Genomic DNA, 20,634 nt, shown 5'->3' on the forward strand with positions numbered 1-20,634 from the left:
GTGCTTCGTTCGCAAATTAAAGTATACAAGAAAGGGGAACTGATTCAGCTGATTGTTAATAATATGTCATGTCCTAATTACAAATTGAACCGGGGAGCGCAACAAGAAACTACGAGCAGCATATACTTACAGAAAATAATTTAATGTCAGGAATAGTTATGAATTTGCGAATGAGATTAATGATGTAACAATCCCAGCTGGAGCTACATGGGCTTCTTTTCACACTGTTAACTTATATACCAACATCCCAATAAACGATATGTTGGAATTTATAAGGAAGAACTTGCTAACGTATAAGAAGATTAGTCAAGGAGAAATAATAGAACTTTTGGAAGTTTTAGAACTTGTGTTGTCACTAAATAATTTTAAATTTAACAACAAGATCTTTTATCAGAAGGACGGACTCACAGTGTGTCTGGTCTTTATCTGAGATATTTGTAAATGAGCTAGAAAATAAGTTTTTGAAATAAATCCTGACATCTGCGAAAAAATTGTCTATTACAGACAATATGTAGACGATGTCATACTACTTTACAAAGGTGACGAAAGTGATATACGCGAGATAGCGGAAAGAATAGGTGGGATGCATGAAAAAATTTAGAAGGCAAATATTTAGAAAGGCAACAACCACTGACACTATTATAAATGCGAAATCCTGTCACCCTAGGAAGCATAAATGGGTATACTTCAGGGCTATGATCAACAGGATGCTAAAGCTGCCACTTACTCCTAATGACGAGGTGGAAGAATTAAGCGTGATTAGACAAGTAGCTAAGACAAAAGGATATAAAGAGCGTGATGTAATAAAACTTTATTAGAAACTAAAATAAAAAATATGTGACAGGAAGGGGTCAATAGAACCAGAGAGCAAGAAGTTTGTTGCTATGACGTACAATGGTGCGTTTTCCGGCAGAATTGTGCAGACCTTCAGAAAAACAAAAATAAAAATTGGTTTCAAATGAAAGGTAAAATTGGTTGTAAGCTATGGCATAAAGTTGACAATGATGGCGATAAATATATGGGGCCTGGTGTTTATAAGATCAGCTGCCAAGATTGTGTCAGTTTTTATATTGATCGGACAAGAAGGAATTTCCAGACTCGTTTTAGAGAACATACATGTAATAAGAACAAGAGCGCTTTCGGTACACATTTAGACAGAGAAAGACATTCAGTAGGAAGCATAGACAATAATATTAAAGTGTTGCATACAACGCCAAAGGGACAGTTACTGGACTTACTTGAAATGGAGATTTATGTGCACAGGAAACAACAACCGGAATTACTTCTGAATGAACAGAATGAGTTCAATCTAAATTTTGATACATTCAGAGACCTACTAGTTTGAGTAGCATTGAGCACCCCAGTGGATTGGCGTGCGCTGGCCGCTGCTGACGAGGAGACTGGGCCTTCCTCCGTAAACTTCACCACAGGAAAACAAGGATACCATGACATGTCTCCAATGAGACCACACACTGGATATAATATCAACTACTGATTTTTTGACTTTAATGTATAGTTACTACTTTATTAACTGTACTACAATTAAGTTTATGGTAACTGATCTGTCAGGCTGGAAGATTTTTTAGATATTTTATTTTGTTGTTACGCTTTTTATACTAGCTTTTATATAAGTTGTATTGTTTACCTAGTCAGGCTAGTGGCTTTATTATATTAGTACTTGTACTTTTTATGGTATTTTAAGTATGAATCTAATCTCACATCAGTATACGTTTTATTGTCAGATGCTCGTTTTGTCATGGTAAGCAATTAAAAAAAAATTAACTAAAGGCTGTGCAAACCACAATTTAATCATCACATTGGCGACACTGGTTTAGTATGCGCTCTAGCTGAAGTGCCTCTGGTGGCATTAGTTTCTAGTATAAATACCAGACGCAACCTGAGTGTTACCAGCACGTACCATGTAATCACCTGGTTAACTTGACGATGATTTACATGCGCATATTTTATTCGTATGTATGGCTGCTATACATGGCTATAAACATTTTATACTTTTATATTTGGACTAGTTAGATTTAGCATTAACTAATTGAACCTGTCGCTTACACAATACTTATTTTTGTAACAGTTCTGAAGTAACACACTGACTACCAGTCTTCGTGATGGATGTTTCACTGCCAGGCCAGGCACATGGTGTTAGGTGTGGCCAATGGTGGCCACACAGAAGTCATCAAGTTAGCTTCAACCTATCCATTTTTCCGTTTTTTTAAAATTCTCTAACTTGGCGAAGGAGTTACGGGATTTAACATTCAATGCTCCAACCTGTAGATTGCTAGTTTTATGTAAATACATAAAATTGCAATAAGTCACTTTTTTGAAATAGTTATTCATTCCACGAACCAGTTTTCAAACCGTTTCTGGCTCAACTTCTAATGGTGTACAGGAAGTTACATAGCTATTTCAAGCATACTGCTGGTTGCTGGCTCTGTGACAAGAAGACGCAACATCATGGAGTGGAATTGATAGTCCTACTTGTGTGTGCTCTTTTGACTCCAACCAGACTTACATCTGATTCAGATGACTAAATGATAATGAAAATATTAAGCAGATGAAATGAGTTGTCAATCTGGTTTGGTACCAATAAAATAATGTATTTCATGAACTAGTGTCTGCCTCTGTACTGCTATGAAAACAGGTAATGTGTATTTTGATGTCTACTAGGAATGACAAAGGTTGGCTACAAAATTTAAATGCACAGATATGAAAATGTACATCCGATTGGCCTTGCAGTCTAATCATAGTGTACATTTTGCAACATCAACTTATGATATATGGACTACCTGTTTAATGTGATTTTAAGAGAGTAATGAAGTCAACCTTTCAAAAGAAATAAAAAAAATAGTCTAGGAGATTATTTTCCAAGCTTTTAAGACCGTTCCAGAATGAAATTTTCACTCTGCAGCACTCTGTGCACTTATATGAAACTTCCTGACAGATTAAAACTGATGCTGCACCAAAAGAAATTTGCTGTAGCAAACTATTAAAACAGAAAATAACACAGTTACACAACAGAGTTTAAAGGTGTAATACACAGTGTCATTGTTTTGATAGATCATATATACACTACATCTTACAACTGTGTTTAACAAAATTTCTCTTCTTTCACAACTCAACAATACTTCACTGACATGGATCAGCCATACAAAGGCCAGCTTAATGAATGAGCTGCAGATACAGTCCAAATAATCTACATCACTTTCTCAGGTTTCCTCTGGTTTCTGGAGCAGTTCTGCATGTTTCTGCAAGTGGCTGACGAGTGTTCTTTGGTGGTGTGTGATGTTACTCAAGACTTGGCTTACAGTAGAATTTAGTGTCGCAACAAGGCCAGCTCGAGCCGTTGTCAAATCTGGCAAATTACTGTACATAACAATTTCATTTCTACTCAGAAGGCGATCTTCGGCAATGCAAGCTGTAAAATAATCATATAATTAATGTAAATAAACTGGCTTTAAAGCCAAAACAAGATAAAGCAAAGTGGGTAATATTTCACATAATTTATAACTGTCTATGTTACCTTTGTGTCTGTCACTTCTTCCAAGACATCTATACTCATTAATTTAACATATATAAGGCAATGAAATGTGTAAAACGTGACACAGCCTATATCTTATCTACAACACACTTCACAAAAACAAATTCTCACTAACTCGAGTAAAGTCTCACCTATTTTCATGTGAATAATGGGCCCATCACCACTTAAAACTCATGATTTCCTTAGATCAAATGAGAAAATCATATAGTGGTAATGATTCTATTGAAAGTAATATATCATTACCACTGCACCGTTAGAAAAGCAACTGTATGCTATTGTAGTATCTCAACTTGCAGCAGAATTACTATTACATAATTGAAGACTATCAGAAGCTTTGCTCAAAAACTGGCCAGTGCACTACATCATTTAGTGTGAAGTTCATCCTTTGCAGTCTCAGAGCTAATCAAGAATATTTGTTCCCATTATGAAACAGTGAAATTGTTTTTTCCAGTGGACTGACAATACACAGCCATTTGTGTAACTTATCCTCAAAATTCTACAGCAGAGTTTACTGGCAGTGAACAGTGTGTATGCCAACAATACTGGTATGGAATTTACAACTCTGTGACTGTGGTTAACTTCCGGAAAACCACTTTGCACTCTGGCTGTACTGTGTAAGATACACAATTTGTCTTAGCATGGGCAGCAGCTACAACTGATTTGTCATCTGGTAATTCATGTTACTTTCCTGATAAAAATCATTTGTCTAATGCAGTAATAATATGAGGAGGATGTTTTCTACATTCTATTGATCCAAAGCTACTACTGAAATGACTGCTGGTTTCAAAATCCAACTAACAATCAATATCATTTCTGAACAATGTCAAATGGTACTAGATGACCACCAGAACCAGAACAGCTTGTGGAACAAACAGAAGGCAGAGACTTTAAAATCCATGACCCATGTTCCCCAGTAAAATAACTGAGGGAGCAGAGATGAATAAGGATTTAATGAAATGGAAAAAAAGTGCATTGGTGCATTGTCACAAATAAGCCATCGCTTGATAAATGCCGTTTTGTCTTCGTGTCCAACAGTAGAATGACAGTGCCCTGATAGCTTCCAACTACTAATCATTAATATGTGAACAGCAAGTATGAACAGAATTGTGTCAGACACAAAGCATATACAAGTAAGACCAGTAACAATGATGTGATGTCATTTGTTATACATCGTCGTATGAATCATCTCCTTTGATGTGATTCTGCTTCTTATTCATTGGTTTATGGGTAGGATACTATGCAAATATAATCACTCTACACAGAAGACTGCTTACATATCACTTGTGCAACTCATCCTAGAATATTGCCCAAGTGTGTGGGAACTGAACCAAATAGAACTAACAGGGGACATTGAATGTAAACAGAGGGAAGCACAGATGGTTGCAGGTTTGTCTGAACCATGGAAAAGTGTCCCAGAGCGGCTGAAGCAACTGAAATGGCAAACATTTGTATACAGACAAAAGCTAGCCCAAGAAAACCTACTTACAACATTTCACGAGCTAGCTTTAAATGATAAACCTGGGAATGCACAGAGGTATTTAAATAGTCACTCTTCCCATGCTCCATATGTGAATGCATAGGAAGAAGACCTAATAACTGGTACACTGGAAGTTCCATCTGCCATGCTCTTCATAGTGGTTTGCAGAGTACTGATGTAGATGTACATCACACATGCAATTCCTATTGTTAATGAAGTGTCAAAAGTTAAAGCAGTCTTTGACATTTTATGATATAAACTACCACAAACTGGAGAGTACTTCATGTTGTAGGAAGCCCAGAACCAATGGTGTTAATTTTTTGAATCTGGAGCTGCAATTACTTAAAAAAAATTCTTGAAACATTTCTTTATGTGAGTCTCCGTGTATTTTTAAATGTGGTACCACACATATTTACTACTGTCTCGTTTAATTCTCAAGCTGCAATTACTTAAAAAAATTCTTGACACATTTTTTAGGTGAGTCCATGTATTTTTAAATGTGGTACCACATATTTTTACTACTTTTGGATTGAGGACCCTTTTGGATTGAGGATGGTCAGAGTTGGGTCAGAAGTGCTCACATCACTGTGGATGGTGCCCTGTTGTGCTGAAAAGGAGAGAGGTCAGATGACCTGCTGGGCTGGAGAGACACGCCAATGTTGAATGAGTATCATCAAACCTCTCCTGAGTCAGTTTGGGTGTGATAAGTAGATGCATTGCCTTGCTGAAGGTATGAGTTCCCTGCAGAATGTTACAACCAAACAAACTGATGCAGATGACTGGACAACAGGTTCCTGTACTGAAACTTCATGGGCAGATGGGGACTTTTACCTGCCAGGAAGTTTCAAATCAGTGCATACTTCACTGCATAGTGAAAATTCATTCTGAAGACTCGTGTTTTGTTTCCCAGAACAGACATATCAGATGACCATTTCATCACAAGTGATCATCCCCTTCCCACGAACCTTTCCACCATCTGCCTTAATGATGCCCTACTGGGAAGCAAGGTGTATTGTGCAACATGCTTGTACCTGTAATTGACTCGTACCAACAACTTCAGTGAGTCATTAGCCCTTTCATGTTTACACCGTCCATTTGCATTGTTGTTCTACCAATGCTAGATTCTGTGCCCCACTGCAAGGCAGTGATTCGGGGTATAGCTGTACATTGGTTGTTCAATGATTCCAGATGGTATGGTTGTACACTAATTGTTACAAAGCATTGAAATGGTTAGTTATTTGCTGCACTGTAGCCTGTGTCTATCCACTTTACAGTCCGCACTAGTCAAGGACAATCCCTATTATCAACACATTATCTCCACAATATTCAACTCTGTATGTGGCAATATCCCTAAATTTTTGTACTCACTGTGCACCCCTGACATAATGATCATGAAATGCCCACTGATGTAGAATGTCCCATACATCCACAATCTGGCCATTAATTGTATATGCTGATACTGTAAATCTTGCCCATCTTGGTGTTGACTGTCACACATACAGTTCAAAACTTACGAAGACACCCAAGACACGTAACTCGTTGAAGTATTCCATTTGCTGTGATGTCAGGAGTGATCTTTTACCTACACCACAGCTGTCTCTAATTCATAATTTAAGTGCCGTTGGCTACTGCATAGGAAGAATGATCAAACTTTTAACATTTCTCCAATTCTAACTGTGACAATTCACCTTCCCTGTTTATAGAGTACTTGGTGCATGGTTATCTTACTAGTTGCCACATCTCTACTTATATCTGACAAAGATCACTAACAACTGAATTGTGTTTACTTGTGGCTTCACAGTTGTCTTCCATTTTATGGTAAATTATTTTATTTATTCATATTTGATATTGAGTACTGCTTGAGTGTTTGGGATCTTCACCAGGTCAGATTAAGGAAGAAATTGAAGCAATTCAGAAGCATGTTGCTGTATTTTCCAGTAGGTTCAATTAACCATATTACATAGCTGCTCTATGAACTCAAATGGGAATCCCTATAGGAAAGAAAACATTCTTTTCATGAAGAAACTTTAAAGAAGCAGTATTTGTGACAAACTGAAGAACAATCCTACGGCCACTGACACATAAGGACCTCGGAGGCAAGATAAGTTAGGGCTCATGTGGAAGCATGTAACCATCGTTTTTTCCCTCACTCCATATGCGAGCAGAATGGAGTTTGGATGTAGAAATAGATGTGGATTAACAACATACACTCCAATCGCCTCAGGAAAAAAATATACAAAGTTACAAAAATGGCCATTCCTCAAGCACAGTTACGCATTAGATTGGTTGTGCCTGTGCCAAAACTAATAAGTTGGACACTATAATACTAACAACACCTTTATAACTGACTCTGCTGTGCCCGCACCCACAATTTGCAAGCTGCCTGCAATAATAAGATGGCCAAATCTGGCACATCATGTGAAAGCCATATGGACACTAAAGTCTGCATACATCATCTCAATACTAATATCAGACACTGGTGTTATCACAAAGCTAATTGTGAGGAGCCTACAGGACCTAAGATGATTTTGAATCATCCTCTCTATTGGTTATTACAAAAAGCATTTGTGCTGAACACTCAGATACTTTGATGGATTCTTGAGAATGTAGTTAAGTTATTGATAATTTTTGTTTCTTAAACAGCTATATCAATGTCATGTAAAAAGAGTTAGCAAATAAAAAAATTAATACTTCATGTTTGTACCCTTCCACATTTGTGTTTTTCTTTTGGTAGGAGCAAGAATTCCAGTGGGAAGAGCTTCAGTGGATTTTCAAAAACTGTGGAGCTCATAATGGACTTGCACTCATTTTACACACTTTATGCCATTCTTTATTTCTTATTTTCCAAAGTTTCACATTTTTTCCATTTAATGCCAATAATATTCTAAAAAGTTATAAAGAATGGTACACCAATTAAGATACCTACTTGGCTATGTGGAACCTGAGTATAAGATTTATATTATATATGCATACTTGCTTCATGTTACCAAAAAGGGGTTTGTTTATGTAATATTTTCATATTCAGCTTCATACAAAGGACCACAGTTCTTGGAAATGATTTTGAGGGTTATAAGTCTCAAAGATGTAATACTTACTCATAAGGATCAGCTGAGGAATACGCTTTGAAATTTTCAAAAGCTGTGCCAGTTGCAGTTCTTGACTGAATACTACTGCTGTTCTTGACTGAAATAGGGGCAACACTGCACTATATTTTGTATTTTCCAAAGCATAGTTGATTACATTTGGCCCATACTGCTTTATGGCCATGTTGTGTTTATGGAACATAACTCTCGCCTGAGGAAAAAAATTCTTTAGTGAATCAAATGAAAATTAAATTCTATACCAGAAAGTGGCAGAGGTCATTTAGGGCTTTACAATGAACTGAATTTCAATCTAAAACTAACAGCTACAATACAAAAAGACAACAAGAATGTCTCTCAATACAAACATAAAGGTGGGTGAAATTTTTATCATTCATGAGTAAACTGAACATGAAAACCTTTACAAGCATAATTAGGTATCAGGTATTTCTATGTTTATTACATCCAAAAGAAAAGGTTTTTAGGTTGAGAAAGATTTTGAAAATGTTTGAGTACCAGATCAGTCCTAAATGGCCTTTTATCAGAGAAAATGGAGAATCAGAGCTTCATTTAAGGTTTCTCTTTAAGACTGTATGCGAAATAGTACCAGCCGACCCAGAAAACGTGAAGTAACATTTCTGCTCTTGCACTCAGTAACTAATTAGTTAAGCAAATTCAAAAGGACAGAGGTTGCAGTAGTTATCCAGTAATGAACAGACTTGCACAGGACAGAGTCGCATGGTGAGCTGTAACAAACCTGTCTTCAAACTAAAGGCCATGGCAGCAATAGTGATGCTAGTCATTTCCTTATTCCAAATCTTTCCAGTTATAGTTGTGCAGAAAATTTTACCTACACGAAGAGGCAATTACTTACTTTGAACTGGTCTTCACCTTTTATTGGGTTGGCATGAAAAAATGCAACCATTTTTGACTGGTTAAACCAATGCAAGCATTCTTTTGCAATTATCAGCTCATATGGGTTTTCCTGAAACAAAAGAATAATTTATTGTACATCTGAAATATGTAACTTTGAGTGTTACAAATAAACTCAGTAAGGCAAATGAAATTCAACTCCCTAGTAACTGTAGCTGTGAGGTAGGAGATATTAAATTCAAATAACTGCCTACTAAAGTGGAAGAGGTGATAAAACTATAAAAAGAGGTAAATCACCTGGGCTGGATGAAGTAAGTATGGCGCTAGTGAGAAAAGCTGGCATTTTTGGAAAGCAGTGGCTCTATCGGGTCATGAGAACAGTATGGAAGAGGACACCTGCTGAGTGGAAAAAGGGAATCCTAGTGCTAATTTTTAAGAAGGGTTGCAGGGCACTGTGTCAAAATTCTAACGGAGTAACTTTGGTTTGCCATACTGCTGAGGTATTTAAGAAGATTCTGGAAAAGAGCATACACAAGGTGGTAGGACAGAGAGGAACCATATGGGTTTAAATCAGGACAGTCTATAGAGGATCTAATTTGAAATGTAAGGCAGCTCCAAGAGTGTTAGTATGAATATGGTAATGATTTAGTAATGGTTCCTAAACACTGAGAAGTAAAGTTCTATGTACTGACTTGGCAGAAAATCCTAAGAAATTTTGGTCTTATGTCAAAGCAGTAGGTGGATCAAAACAAAATGTCCAGACACACTGTGACCAAAATGGTACTGAAACAGAGGATGACAGACTAAAGGCCGAAATACTAAATGTCTTTTTCCAAAGCTGTTTCACAGAGGAAGACTGTCGCACAGATGACAAAATGGTATATATCGAAATAGATGACAGAGGGATAGAAAAACAATTAAAATCGCTTAAAAGAGGAAAGGCCACTGGACCTGATGGGATACCAGCCCAATTTTACAAAGAGTACGCATGTACCGTAGGTCTCTAGAAGAGCATAGCGCTCCAAAAGATTGGAAAAGGGCACAGCTCATCCCCATTTTCAAGAAGAAATGTCGAACAGATGTGCAGAACTATAGATTTATATCTCTAACGTCGATCAGTTGTAGAATTTTGGAACACGTATTATGTTCGAGTATAATGACTTTTCTGGAGACTAGAAATCTGCTCTGTACGAATCAGCATGGGTTTCGAAAGAGACAATCGTGTGAAACCCAGCTCGCGCTATTCGTCCATGAGACTCAGAGGGCCATAGACACAGGTTCCCAGGTCCGTAGGGCGTTTGATACAGTTCCCCACAGTCGTTTTATGAACAAAGGAACAGCATATGGACTATCAGACCAATTGTGTGATTGGATTGAAGAGTTCCTAGATAACAGAGCGCAGCATGTCATTCTCAATGGAGAGAAGTCTTCCAAAGTAACAGTGATTTCAGGTGTGCCGCATGGGAGTGTCGTAGAACCGTTGCTATTCACAATATATATAAATGACCTTGTGGATAACATCGGAAGTTCACTGAGGCTTTTTACGAACGATGCTGTAGTATATCGAGAGGTTGTAACAATGGAAAATTGTACTGAAATGCAGGAGGATCTGCAACGAATTAACGCATGGTGCAGGGAATGGCAATTGAATCTCAATGTAGACAAGTGTAATGTGCTGCGAATACAGAGAAAGAAAGATCCTTTATCAGAGAGATTAGAGCCCAAACAGAGGCATACCGGCAATCTTTCTTTCCACAAACAATACGAGACTGGAATAGAAGGGAGAACCGATAGAGGTACTCAAGGTACCCTCCGCCACATACCGTCAGGTGGCTTGCGGAGTATGGATGCAGATGTAGATACAAAATTGTGAAATGGAGCAAGATCTTGGAAACTCTTCACAAAAGTGGAATTTGAGGGCTTAATATGAAAAGGATAAAGGAAATGTACGAGGAGAGAAGATAGATTGGTTTGAACAAAAATAATGGACTGAAGTAAGGCAGTGCATTATCTCCTCTAATTTTAATGGCTTTAGAGATGAGATAATGATAGGAACGACAGCGCAAACAGGAGATGAAAATATTAAAGTGTTACTGTTTGTAGATAATTTAATGGTGTGGAGAAAGAAAGGTACAAGAAAGATTAAATATAGGGGAGGAAGTGGTGTCATAGTATGGATCAAAATTTAATGCAAAGAAGTGTGAAGAGATTGTGACAATGAGGAACAAGGGGAGAGTGGAACAAAAATAAGAATTATATGACAAGCACCAATGAAAGTGTGAAGTTTCAAGTACCTGGGGAGCATAATAGAAGACAGCAGGAGGAATGATAAGGAAATAAATGAAAGGTGGAAGGTGAGCTCATTGTTTGCTGCAGAGTGTTAAGAGGCCTGGTCTGAAACAAGGATATACTGTCAAAAAGTAAGCAAATGTTGTACCGAGGATATTATGCTACAGTACTCCTGCATGAATCAGAAATGTGGGCACTGACGAAAAGGCAGGTGGACACGATACAGGCTTGTGATATGAAATTTCAAAGAAATACACTAGAACTTACCAGAATGGATAGGGAAATAGATGAGACAGTGAGAGGCCAGCATATGAAATGACAACAGGAGACAAGAGAGCAAGAAGCAGACCAAGGAGGAGAGAGAGCATTGGAATGAAGGAATGTGTGCCAAAGAGAGGAGAAGACTGGGACAGAGTGAAGAGAGAAACATGGTGGGAGGACAGCAAAAGATGGAGAGATTTGTTACACAAACAGACCCAGTCAGGGGCTGCAAACTGTAGAAGGTGGAAATGATGATAAGGGCAAAACATGAACCATTGAAAGTGGATCCGTTAAACTAAATAGACAGGTACTGCTTTCTCCAGCACCAGACAAAAGTTTTGCCAAATCATGTGCTAAAGAGCCCATAAAAATCATCTGATCACTAAAACGCAGTAACTCTGCCAGTTATTATGGTATTTCCACCAAAATACTAAACTCTTGTGCTGACTTAGAGGCACCTCCCCTTGACATACTTTTGCAATGAGACAATGAGTGAAGGTGAATTTCATGAATTATTCAAGAATACAGTGGAAACACCTATTTACGAAATTGGGAATAATAACCTCTAATTATAGACCCATCTCCCTCCTTCCTTGGTCCCAAATTTTTGAGGAGAAGGTAGCTTAGAATATGATACTGTACCACTTGTCTGAGGAATATCTTTTAAAAGAAGCACAGTATAGCTTTCCCCACTGGTCAGTTACAAATACATATCGGCTGATAAACAATGACCTTAGTCCATAAACATGTGGTGTGGCCTTCTGAAGAATCACATCATTAGTCCCCGTTTTATTGACGGGATTCTAAACAACCACAAGTATCTACAGTTTCTGACACATATGCTGCCACAGTTATTGAAAGACAACCAACTTGATATAAGGCAAACCATGTGGGATCAACATGACAGGTGTCCCAGGTAACTACAGACCTTTTTAATGGAACCTTTGGGGATCATCGGATCGCATGCTTAAAAAAAAATCAAAGTGTCCTGCACACTCACCAGATGTAACAACCCTGTACTTTTTTTTGTCTGTGGGGAAAATTAAAATAAGAAGTCTACAAATGAACACTACCAACTCCCAGACATTTAATGCCATATAACACAGGCCTGTGCTGTGTTAAGACAAGACGAAATTCAATACGCAGCGTTGTCTGCCCAGAATAATTTTGCACAATGTATCACTACTTGTGCTAAGTTTTTTGACATATGTGATAATAAACACTTATGAACAATTACTAATTTCTGTACATTGTGTCTTTAAAATCTTCAATGAAGGCTTATTTCTGCACATTGTGTCTTTAAAATCTTCAATGAAGGCTTAGTTTCTGACACATATGCTGCCACAGTTATTGAAAGACAACCAACTTGATATAAGGCAAACCATGTGGGATCAACATGACAGGTGTCCCAGGTAACTACAGACCTTTTTAATGGAACCTTTGGGGATCATCGGATCGCACGCTTAAAAAAAAAATCAAAGTGTCCTGCACACTCACCAGATGTAACAACCCTGTACTTTTTTTTGTCTGTGGGGAAAATTAAAATAAGAAGTCTACAAATGAACACTACCAACTCCCAAAGACATTTAATGCCATATAACACAGGCCTGTGCTGTGTTAAGACAAGACGAAATTCAATACGCAGCGTTGTCTGCCCAGAATAATTTTGCACAATGTATCACTACTTGTGCTAAGTTTTTTGACACATGTGATAATAAACACTTATGAACAATTACTAATTTCTGCACATTGTGTCTTTAAAATCTTCAATGAAGGCTTTTTCCAGTGACACAGGAACATTAAAAATAAGTCTGAATCATAAATAGGCAGCTAAAAATTACTCGAGTGGATCAAAGTTTGCCACATTGTTTGCTAAAGCTTGGAAAAAATTGTACTTTAGTCTACTTACTCATTCTGGACACATTTTGGATGGTTTGTCTTAGTTACCTAACCTCTAGAGACGTGCAGCTCTTGAACCTACAGAAGTTCAAATATTAAGGAAGGAGAATGAGTGTTTAATATTCCACTAGCAACAAGGTCATTACAAACAGAGAATAAGCAGTAATGCATCTCAAAAAAGTCAAGGTGAGTGCATTGAACCGAAATCAGAATGGCTGGACTGGTATTTGCATTCCACTCTTTCTGAATGTGAGTGGAATCTCTCTCTGTCTGCACCATTTTTCTCAGTGAAGTATTGTAAATCCTCTTTAATTCAAGGAATTTGGGAAAAACTGAATGACACAAATCGTCACAAATTCAGAGACCTTTTACTTTTCCTGAATCATCAGGCCACTTGTTGGACTTCATTTAGCTCACTGTTGAGTAAACCACAAATTAAGGATTTCACTAGCTTTTTCATAATTTCATGATTTCATAGTTTTACATTCAGCAAATTTTGACTCTTTTTTAAGTAGAAGAACAAGATACTTTGGTCGATTTCCACTGGTCTAGTTTGGCTCCATTTTGTCTCCAGTCACCTACTGTTACTTCACATGCACCCAATATGCCACCATCTTTTTTAAAGTCAACCCACTGTTGAAACTTTTCAATGATAAAACTGTCATCTCCAACAAAACAAATTTCCTCTTTTATTTTACTGAGTCTGCAGTGATATTGGTGAAAAACAGCAAGAACAATAATAAATAAGTAACATGACCTGATAATAATACACACTGTATTGAGCATCAGCAGACACTGGCCGACTGGCAACAGGTTAAAACAATAATAGTGGCTAAAGCAGACACGATCGTAAACAATGTATGCATGCTCATCACAGCGACTGAGCACAACCACTCCCTGCGTATTTTCAGTTTCATTCGTGATATTCTTTTGATTTTTCTTCTTCTTCTTCTTTTTTAACACAGTATTGATCTATCATCTACCTCAAATTAAATGGATGCTCAGATTGCCAGGGATCAAATTACTGAGGTTTTATTGTAATTAAAAAAATACTTTTATGGGCAAGACATTAACACGACAAAAAAGTAAGTTATTTGTGTAACATTTGTGAGTGTACTGCAGCATAATATACTTAACAATGATGCAATATAAATACTGTAGAATAGGAAAATACAGTTTCAACAAAGTATATACACAAATGAAAGTGGGTCGTTATCACTGCACAAGCAGGGCTTCCAACAGTTGATAAAATTCTACACTGAGTTGGTATAACACAAAGAGATACACATATTATGGCTTATTAACTGAATATTGAAAAATAAGTCAAGAATAAACTGACACAGACTTAACAATCCTAAAACTGAACAGCAGCATGTATTATGGAATGCTATGTAGTGAAACAGAAAATTATTCATGTAGATCCTTCCTCATCTGAAAGAGCACACACTTACTGCCAAAAGTGGCAAATGTTGTTATATAAAATAGCAAAAAGAATAGTTTTAAATATTAGCTACTGAACTAACAGGGCACAATTCCTTAGAAACTTTAAATTTATTTCAGTCACCTATCAGTAGCGTGGTACACTTTTCCTAATTTCACTTCTTCTGGACAAAGCCTCAAATCTAAAGAGTAACATTATTCTTCAAGGATAGAAACAAAAACTAAACATCCTATACAGCTACAGCATGATGTCATTTGCCATCACACAAGAAAACACTGAAAGACATTCACATTAATGATATTCGGTAGTTATCAACAACAGATAGAAATGGTTGTGTCATTCCTGTATATAATCTAATGGTATAACACATCACTGCAGGCACAAGACAACAGTAAGTGTAAAGCCCAGTGAAATTTAAGGAGCTAAAAAAATTTATGCGCATAAAATGTGAATGCAACATTTATAATTTCGCTACATTATCCAAACATAATTTGAAGAGTCATACAGAAAATTACAGTATTTAGTTGCAACTCCACTATTTTGTGCTCATAAAATCTAACTGCAACAGAGATAGGCACACTCAAATTAAAGAAAAGTTAATGGGCTTTTTGAAAAATTAAGAAAAACCATAACACCAAATACATCCACATAATTACAGGGGCTTGTAAACACTTTTTCAATGTACGAGGTCTGATAGAGTCCGTGCAAGGTATGGTGGCCAATGTGCAGTGACCAATTTTCGTCCAAAGCACTGGGTGAGTTCATTCATTTTTTAGGAAGGGGAGGCCAACAACATCTGCCACCTTTCGGTGGGTCAGCAATGACAGAAACAAGGCACACCCTGCAGTCTTCCTCAAACAATTTTACAGAAACTACTTACTAAAAAGAAAAAAAATTCATTTTTGATTTACTTGTAGCTTTATATGACAGGTTCATTATGATGTGCCCATCATTTCATTAATGGTCATAGTATTGTGTGAAGTAAGAGACTGCATGAAATTTGAAAAAAATTGTAATGAAAAATAGGGGACGCTATGATTTTTGCTTCTGGTCCATATTACATATGTTGCTGCATATGAAATTTAGCTCACTCATTTACAATCGTGCCGTGCTAGCAATAAAGTCAGAGTAAAATATCCACAACATTCCTCATATTTGATAAACGGTTCGAGATATTGAAATGAGATTTTGGCAAGTGATAGCACACAAACAGAAGAGTATTATGCTACAGTTATTATGCAAAATGTCACTATCAACCATTTTATTCCATTATCTACAGACTTTTTCCACGAAACAATGTAATTTTTAAGGGCCAACGATAGTTGGTGAAATGAGAAATACTATTGGTTTTGGAACAATTTAAGTAAAGACATACACGTTTGTTTTGTAACAAGAACGCACTTCTACGTAAGATACTGATCTTACCTTCCCTCAGTTCCTCTCTTAATAAACCACTGTTTTGGAATTCTTTTGCAATTGCATCTGCACAACATGTTTGTGAGATGAGACTGTGTACGTTCCACTGTGTTTTGGCAAAAGAAGCAAATTTTAACATGGCAACACAAGAAATATGCAAGTTTTACTCCAAATTCGCCACTCTTGACACTTCTCTGAAAGTTACAAATGGTTAACAACCCAGACAAAAATAAATAACTGCATTTTTGGCAGAATTTTTTTTTAGATATTAAGAAACTCAGATGTGACAGATCTTTTTGAATGGTCTCCATGCATGCAAGTGTGGGCTTGGAGGGGTCCCTCTTAATATGTACAAAAAATGTGGGTGTAGGCTTGAGTTTAGAATGGCATTTCTCGTCCAGCACTCAGCATTTCCCCTACATCACCTGCCCACAGCCCCCAACACTACTACTCTCCCCATACATGCCCTGTGTCTGTATATCTACTGGCCACAATATTCTGTGTGGACTCTTCTCATTGAACTTCTCGAGCATGGAAAACCATTAACCGTGATGTGTACTGTGAGACAATCCGTAGTCTACACAAGTCTATCAAGAGCGAATGGGCTGGGTTGCTCACGCAAGGCATGATTCTGCTCCACGAGAATGCATGCCCACATTTTTCTAAGGCCACACAAAGGATAATGGCCAAGTTCAAGTTAGTGCAGCTTGAGCATATGCCTTACAGACTGGACATGTCCCCCTGAGACTTCCATGCAGTTGGTCTGCTAAAAAAACATTTCAAAGGAAAGCACTTCAACTCGCACGACGAACTGAATGACACATTACAGAACTTGCTCCTGTCACATCTACAGAAATACTTGGAATAGGGAATCCTTCAGTTCATGAAACAGTGGGATAGTTGTCCTCAGACCCCTGGTGATTACATCTGAGTAAAGACTTCAATTATACCCACAGTGTTGTTTCATACCTTTTCTTTTGAATATTCCTCATAGTAAACAAGTAACTTGAGTCTGACAGCTTACAGGATTTTCATGGAAATGTAATGCCAAGCATATAAAAATTACAGACTAATGAGCAATTGTGTTGCTGTGTCACTCTGTCACAACATAAAACTGAACAGCTTGGCTTAAAGTGTGGCTGAGACGTCAGAGCTTGAACTGGTCCAAGCCATAACAATCTAACAAAAGACAGGCAGCTCACATCATACCGACACATTTGATCAAGCCAGAGAGAGGGTAATCAACGTGTAGGACATTACACCTTCAAGGTGGTGCAGGCATTGGGTTCTCCATCTGCACCATTCTTGGTTTACATCTACATCTCGACTCCAAAATCCCCTTTATGGTGTGTGAAGCTGAGAGTACTGTGGATAATAATATCATTTTTCCTTTTCCTATTCCATTCACAAATTATTGGAGGTACAAGCAGCTGTCAGTACACCTCCAGATGAGTTCTAATTTCTTTGATTTCTTTCATGATCGTTTTTCTATCCTGTGTGGCACAGATGGAAACTGTTTACTGTCACTTGCTCCGGTGGGTACACTGAAACACAGGGAAACAAGCACACGTTCCTATGAGTTTCCAACAGACTAAATTCATAAAGGGAACGAAGCATTAACAAGTTTGGGACATAGCAAAGTCAGTGTAGCAATACAAGAGTTCCAAATCAGTACCCACTCAAGATAAGAAACAAACTAAGTCATCTTGGCTGTGCAGGGGCACAATACAAACAGCTAGAAAATACTGCAAGGAGTTAGGTGTGCTGCAAGCCTGGGTCACAGGCTCAGCGGCAAACAGTTGCCACCAGGTTATGCCACATGATGTGCACATCTCAGTGATAGCTGCCTTATAATGGTGGCCCACAGCCACCAATTGCAGCCTTTGCACCTCTGACACGTCTGCGTCCAGGCTAGGCGGGGAATCAGAATCACTGTCAGATACAAAAATTGTCATTAACTGAGATACATGTAAGGGGAACTTGTATGTTGCTCAGCTCTTGAAGCAATGTGTGCTCTCAGAATTGTAACAGTAAATGCCTCCATGAAGCAGAACATCTATCATGCAAAATATGTAACTAGAGTTTTATGAGCACCTTTGTACCTCAATTTAGAAACAGCTGTCACCAGTCAAAGGCTGTGGACAACAATGTGTCAGGAGAGAGAGAGAGAGAGAGAGAGAGAGAGAGAGAGACTGCCTTCAACCATCATGGATTGTAGCACGGACAACAGAGAAACAAATCACTTGCCAAATCAGTGTTTAACAACTACAGCCATTACACATATCCAGAACCACTTCCTTGGTAAGGATTACAAAAGCCGCTGCCACAGATATGAACCTGACCTCGCCACATGTCACGGAACACAGATTACCAATAGTGCAGAAATGCTACCAATGGTTGTTTGAAACAAGAAAACTGTTATCTGGACTGTTGAGTCATGGTACATATTGGTGCATGCCAAGGAGGTACTGAATAGGATTGGGGAGAAGAGGAGTTTGTGGCACAACTTGACTAGAGGGAGACCAAGAGATCAATACACTAAGCAGATTCAGAAGGATGTAGGTTGCAGTAGGTACTGGGAGATGAAGAAGCTTGCACAGGATAGAGTAGCATGGAGAGCTGCATCAAACCAGTCTCAGGACTGAAGACCACAACAACAACAACAATTCATATTGTAACATTTCTTTTCATTTCGAAATGGTATGATCAGATTATCTCCTGAGAAACTAAACTAAAAGACTACTGTCACCAATGGAGGACGTGCATGTACCATAAAGATCTCAACCCCAATGGCTGCAGGAACCAATTGACAGCCATCGTTTTCCGATTTATGTTTCCTGTATTTACTATGTAGTAATTTGTGCATAAAACAAAACCAACAGCATGCTTTCAGCTCAAAGAGAAATAAAAGATAGTGCTAACAACACTGTTGTTGTTGTTGTGGTCTTCAGTCCTGATACTGGTTTGATGCAGCTCTCCATGCTACTCTATCCTGTGCAAGCTTCTTCATCTCCCAGTACCTACTGCAACCTACATCCTTCTGAATCTGCTTAGTGTATTGATCTCTTGGTCTCCCTCTACGATTTTTACCCTCCACGCTGCCCTCCAATGCTAAATTTGTGATCCCTTGATGCCTCAAAACATGTCCTACCAACCGATCCCTTCTTCTAGTCAAGTTGTGCCACAAACTTCTCTTCTCCCCAATCCTATTCGATACCTCCTCATTAGTTACGTGATCTACCCACCTTATCTTCAGCATTCTTCTGTAGCACCACATTTTGAAAGCTTCTATTCTCTTCTTGTCCAAACTAGTTATCGTCCATGTCTCACTTCCATACATGGCTACACTCCATACAAATACTTTCAGAAACGCCTTCCTGACACCTAAATCTATACTCGATGTTAACAAATTTCTCTTCTTGAGAAACGCTTTCCTTGCCATTGCCAGTCTACATTTTATATCCTCTCTACTTCGACCATCATCGGTTATTTTACTCCCTAAATAGCAAAACTCCTTTACTACTTTAAGTGTCTCATTTCCTAATCTAATTCCCTCAGCATCACCCGACTTAATTTGACTACATTCCATTATCCTCGTTTTGCTTTTGTTGATGTTCATCTTATATCCTCCTTTCAAGACACTGTCCATTCCGTTCAACTGCTCTTCCAAGTCCTTTGCTGTCTCTGACAGAATTACAATGTCATCGGCGAACCTCAAAGTTTTTACTTCTTCTCCATGAATTTTAATACCTACTCCGAATTTTTCTTTTGTTTCCTTTACTGCTTGCTCAATATACAGATTGAATAACATCGGGGAGAGGCTACAACCCTGTCTCACTCCTTTCCCAACCACTGCTTCCCTTTCATGCCCCTCGACTCTTATAACTGCCATCTGGTTTCTGTACAAATTGTAAATAGCCTTTCGCTCCCTGTATTTTACCCCTGCCACCTTCAGAATTTGAAAGAGAGTATTCCAGTCAACATTGTCAAAAGCTTTCTCTAAGTCTACAAATGCTAGAAACGTAGGTTTGCCTTTTCTTAATCTTTCTTCCAAGATAAGTCGTAAGGTCAGTATTGCCTCACGTGTTCCAACATTCCTACGGAATCCAAACTGATCTTCCCCGAGGTCAGCTTCTACCAGTTTTTCCATTCGTCTGTAAAGAATTCGCGTTAGTATTTTGCAGCTGTGACTTATTAAACTGATAGTTCGGTAATTTTCACATCTGTCAACACCTGCTTTCTTTGGGATTGGAATTATTATATTCTTCTTGAAGTCTGAGGGTATTTCGCCTGTCTCATACATCGTGCTCACCAGATGGTAGAGTTTTGTCATGACTGGCTCTCCCGA

At 38.0% G+C, this 20,634-nt stretch overlaps 1 protein-coding gene across 1 annotated transcript in view; it reads right to left on the reverse strand.

The window, feature by feature from the left end:
- Positions 1-3,032: 3,032 nt before the first annotated feature.
- Positions 3,033-20,634, reverse strand: part of LOC126236050 (39S ribosomal protein L10, mitochondrial) — a 35,896-nt gene continuing 18,294 nt past the window's right edge. The window contains exons 3-5 of the mRNA XM_049945089.1: positions 8,982-9,092; positions 8,123-8,321; positions 3,033-3,427 (exon numbers count right to left, since the gene is read on the reverse strand). Of these exons, the coding sequence (XP_049801046.1) occupies positions 3,219-3,427; positions 8,123-8,321; positions 8,982-9,092 (519 nt within the window). The 3' untranslated portion in view covers positions 3,033-3,218. The remainder of the gene's footprint in view (positions 3,428-8,122; positions 8,322-8,981; positions 9,093-20,634) is intronic.

The sequence above is a fragment of the Schistocerca nitens genome, chromosome 2 (genome assembly GCF_023898315.1).
Source record: "Schistocerca nitens isolate TAMUIC-IGC-003100 chromosome 2, iqSchNite1.1, whole genome shotgun sequence".
NCBI classification, from domain to species: Eukaryota; Metazoa; Arthropoda; class Insecta; order Orthoptera; family Acrididae; genus Schistocerca; species Schistocerca nitens.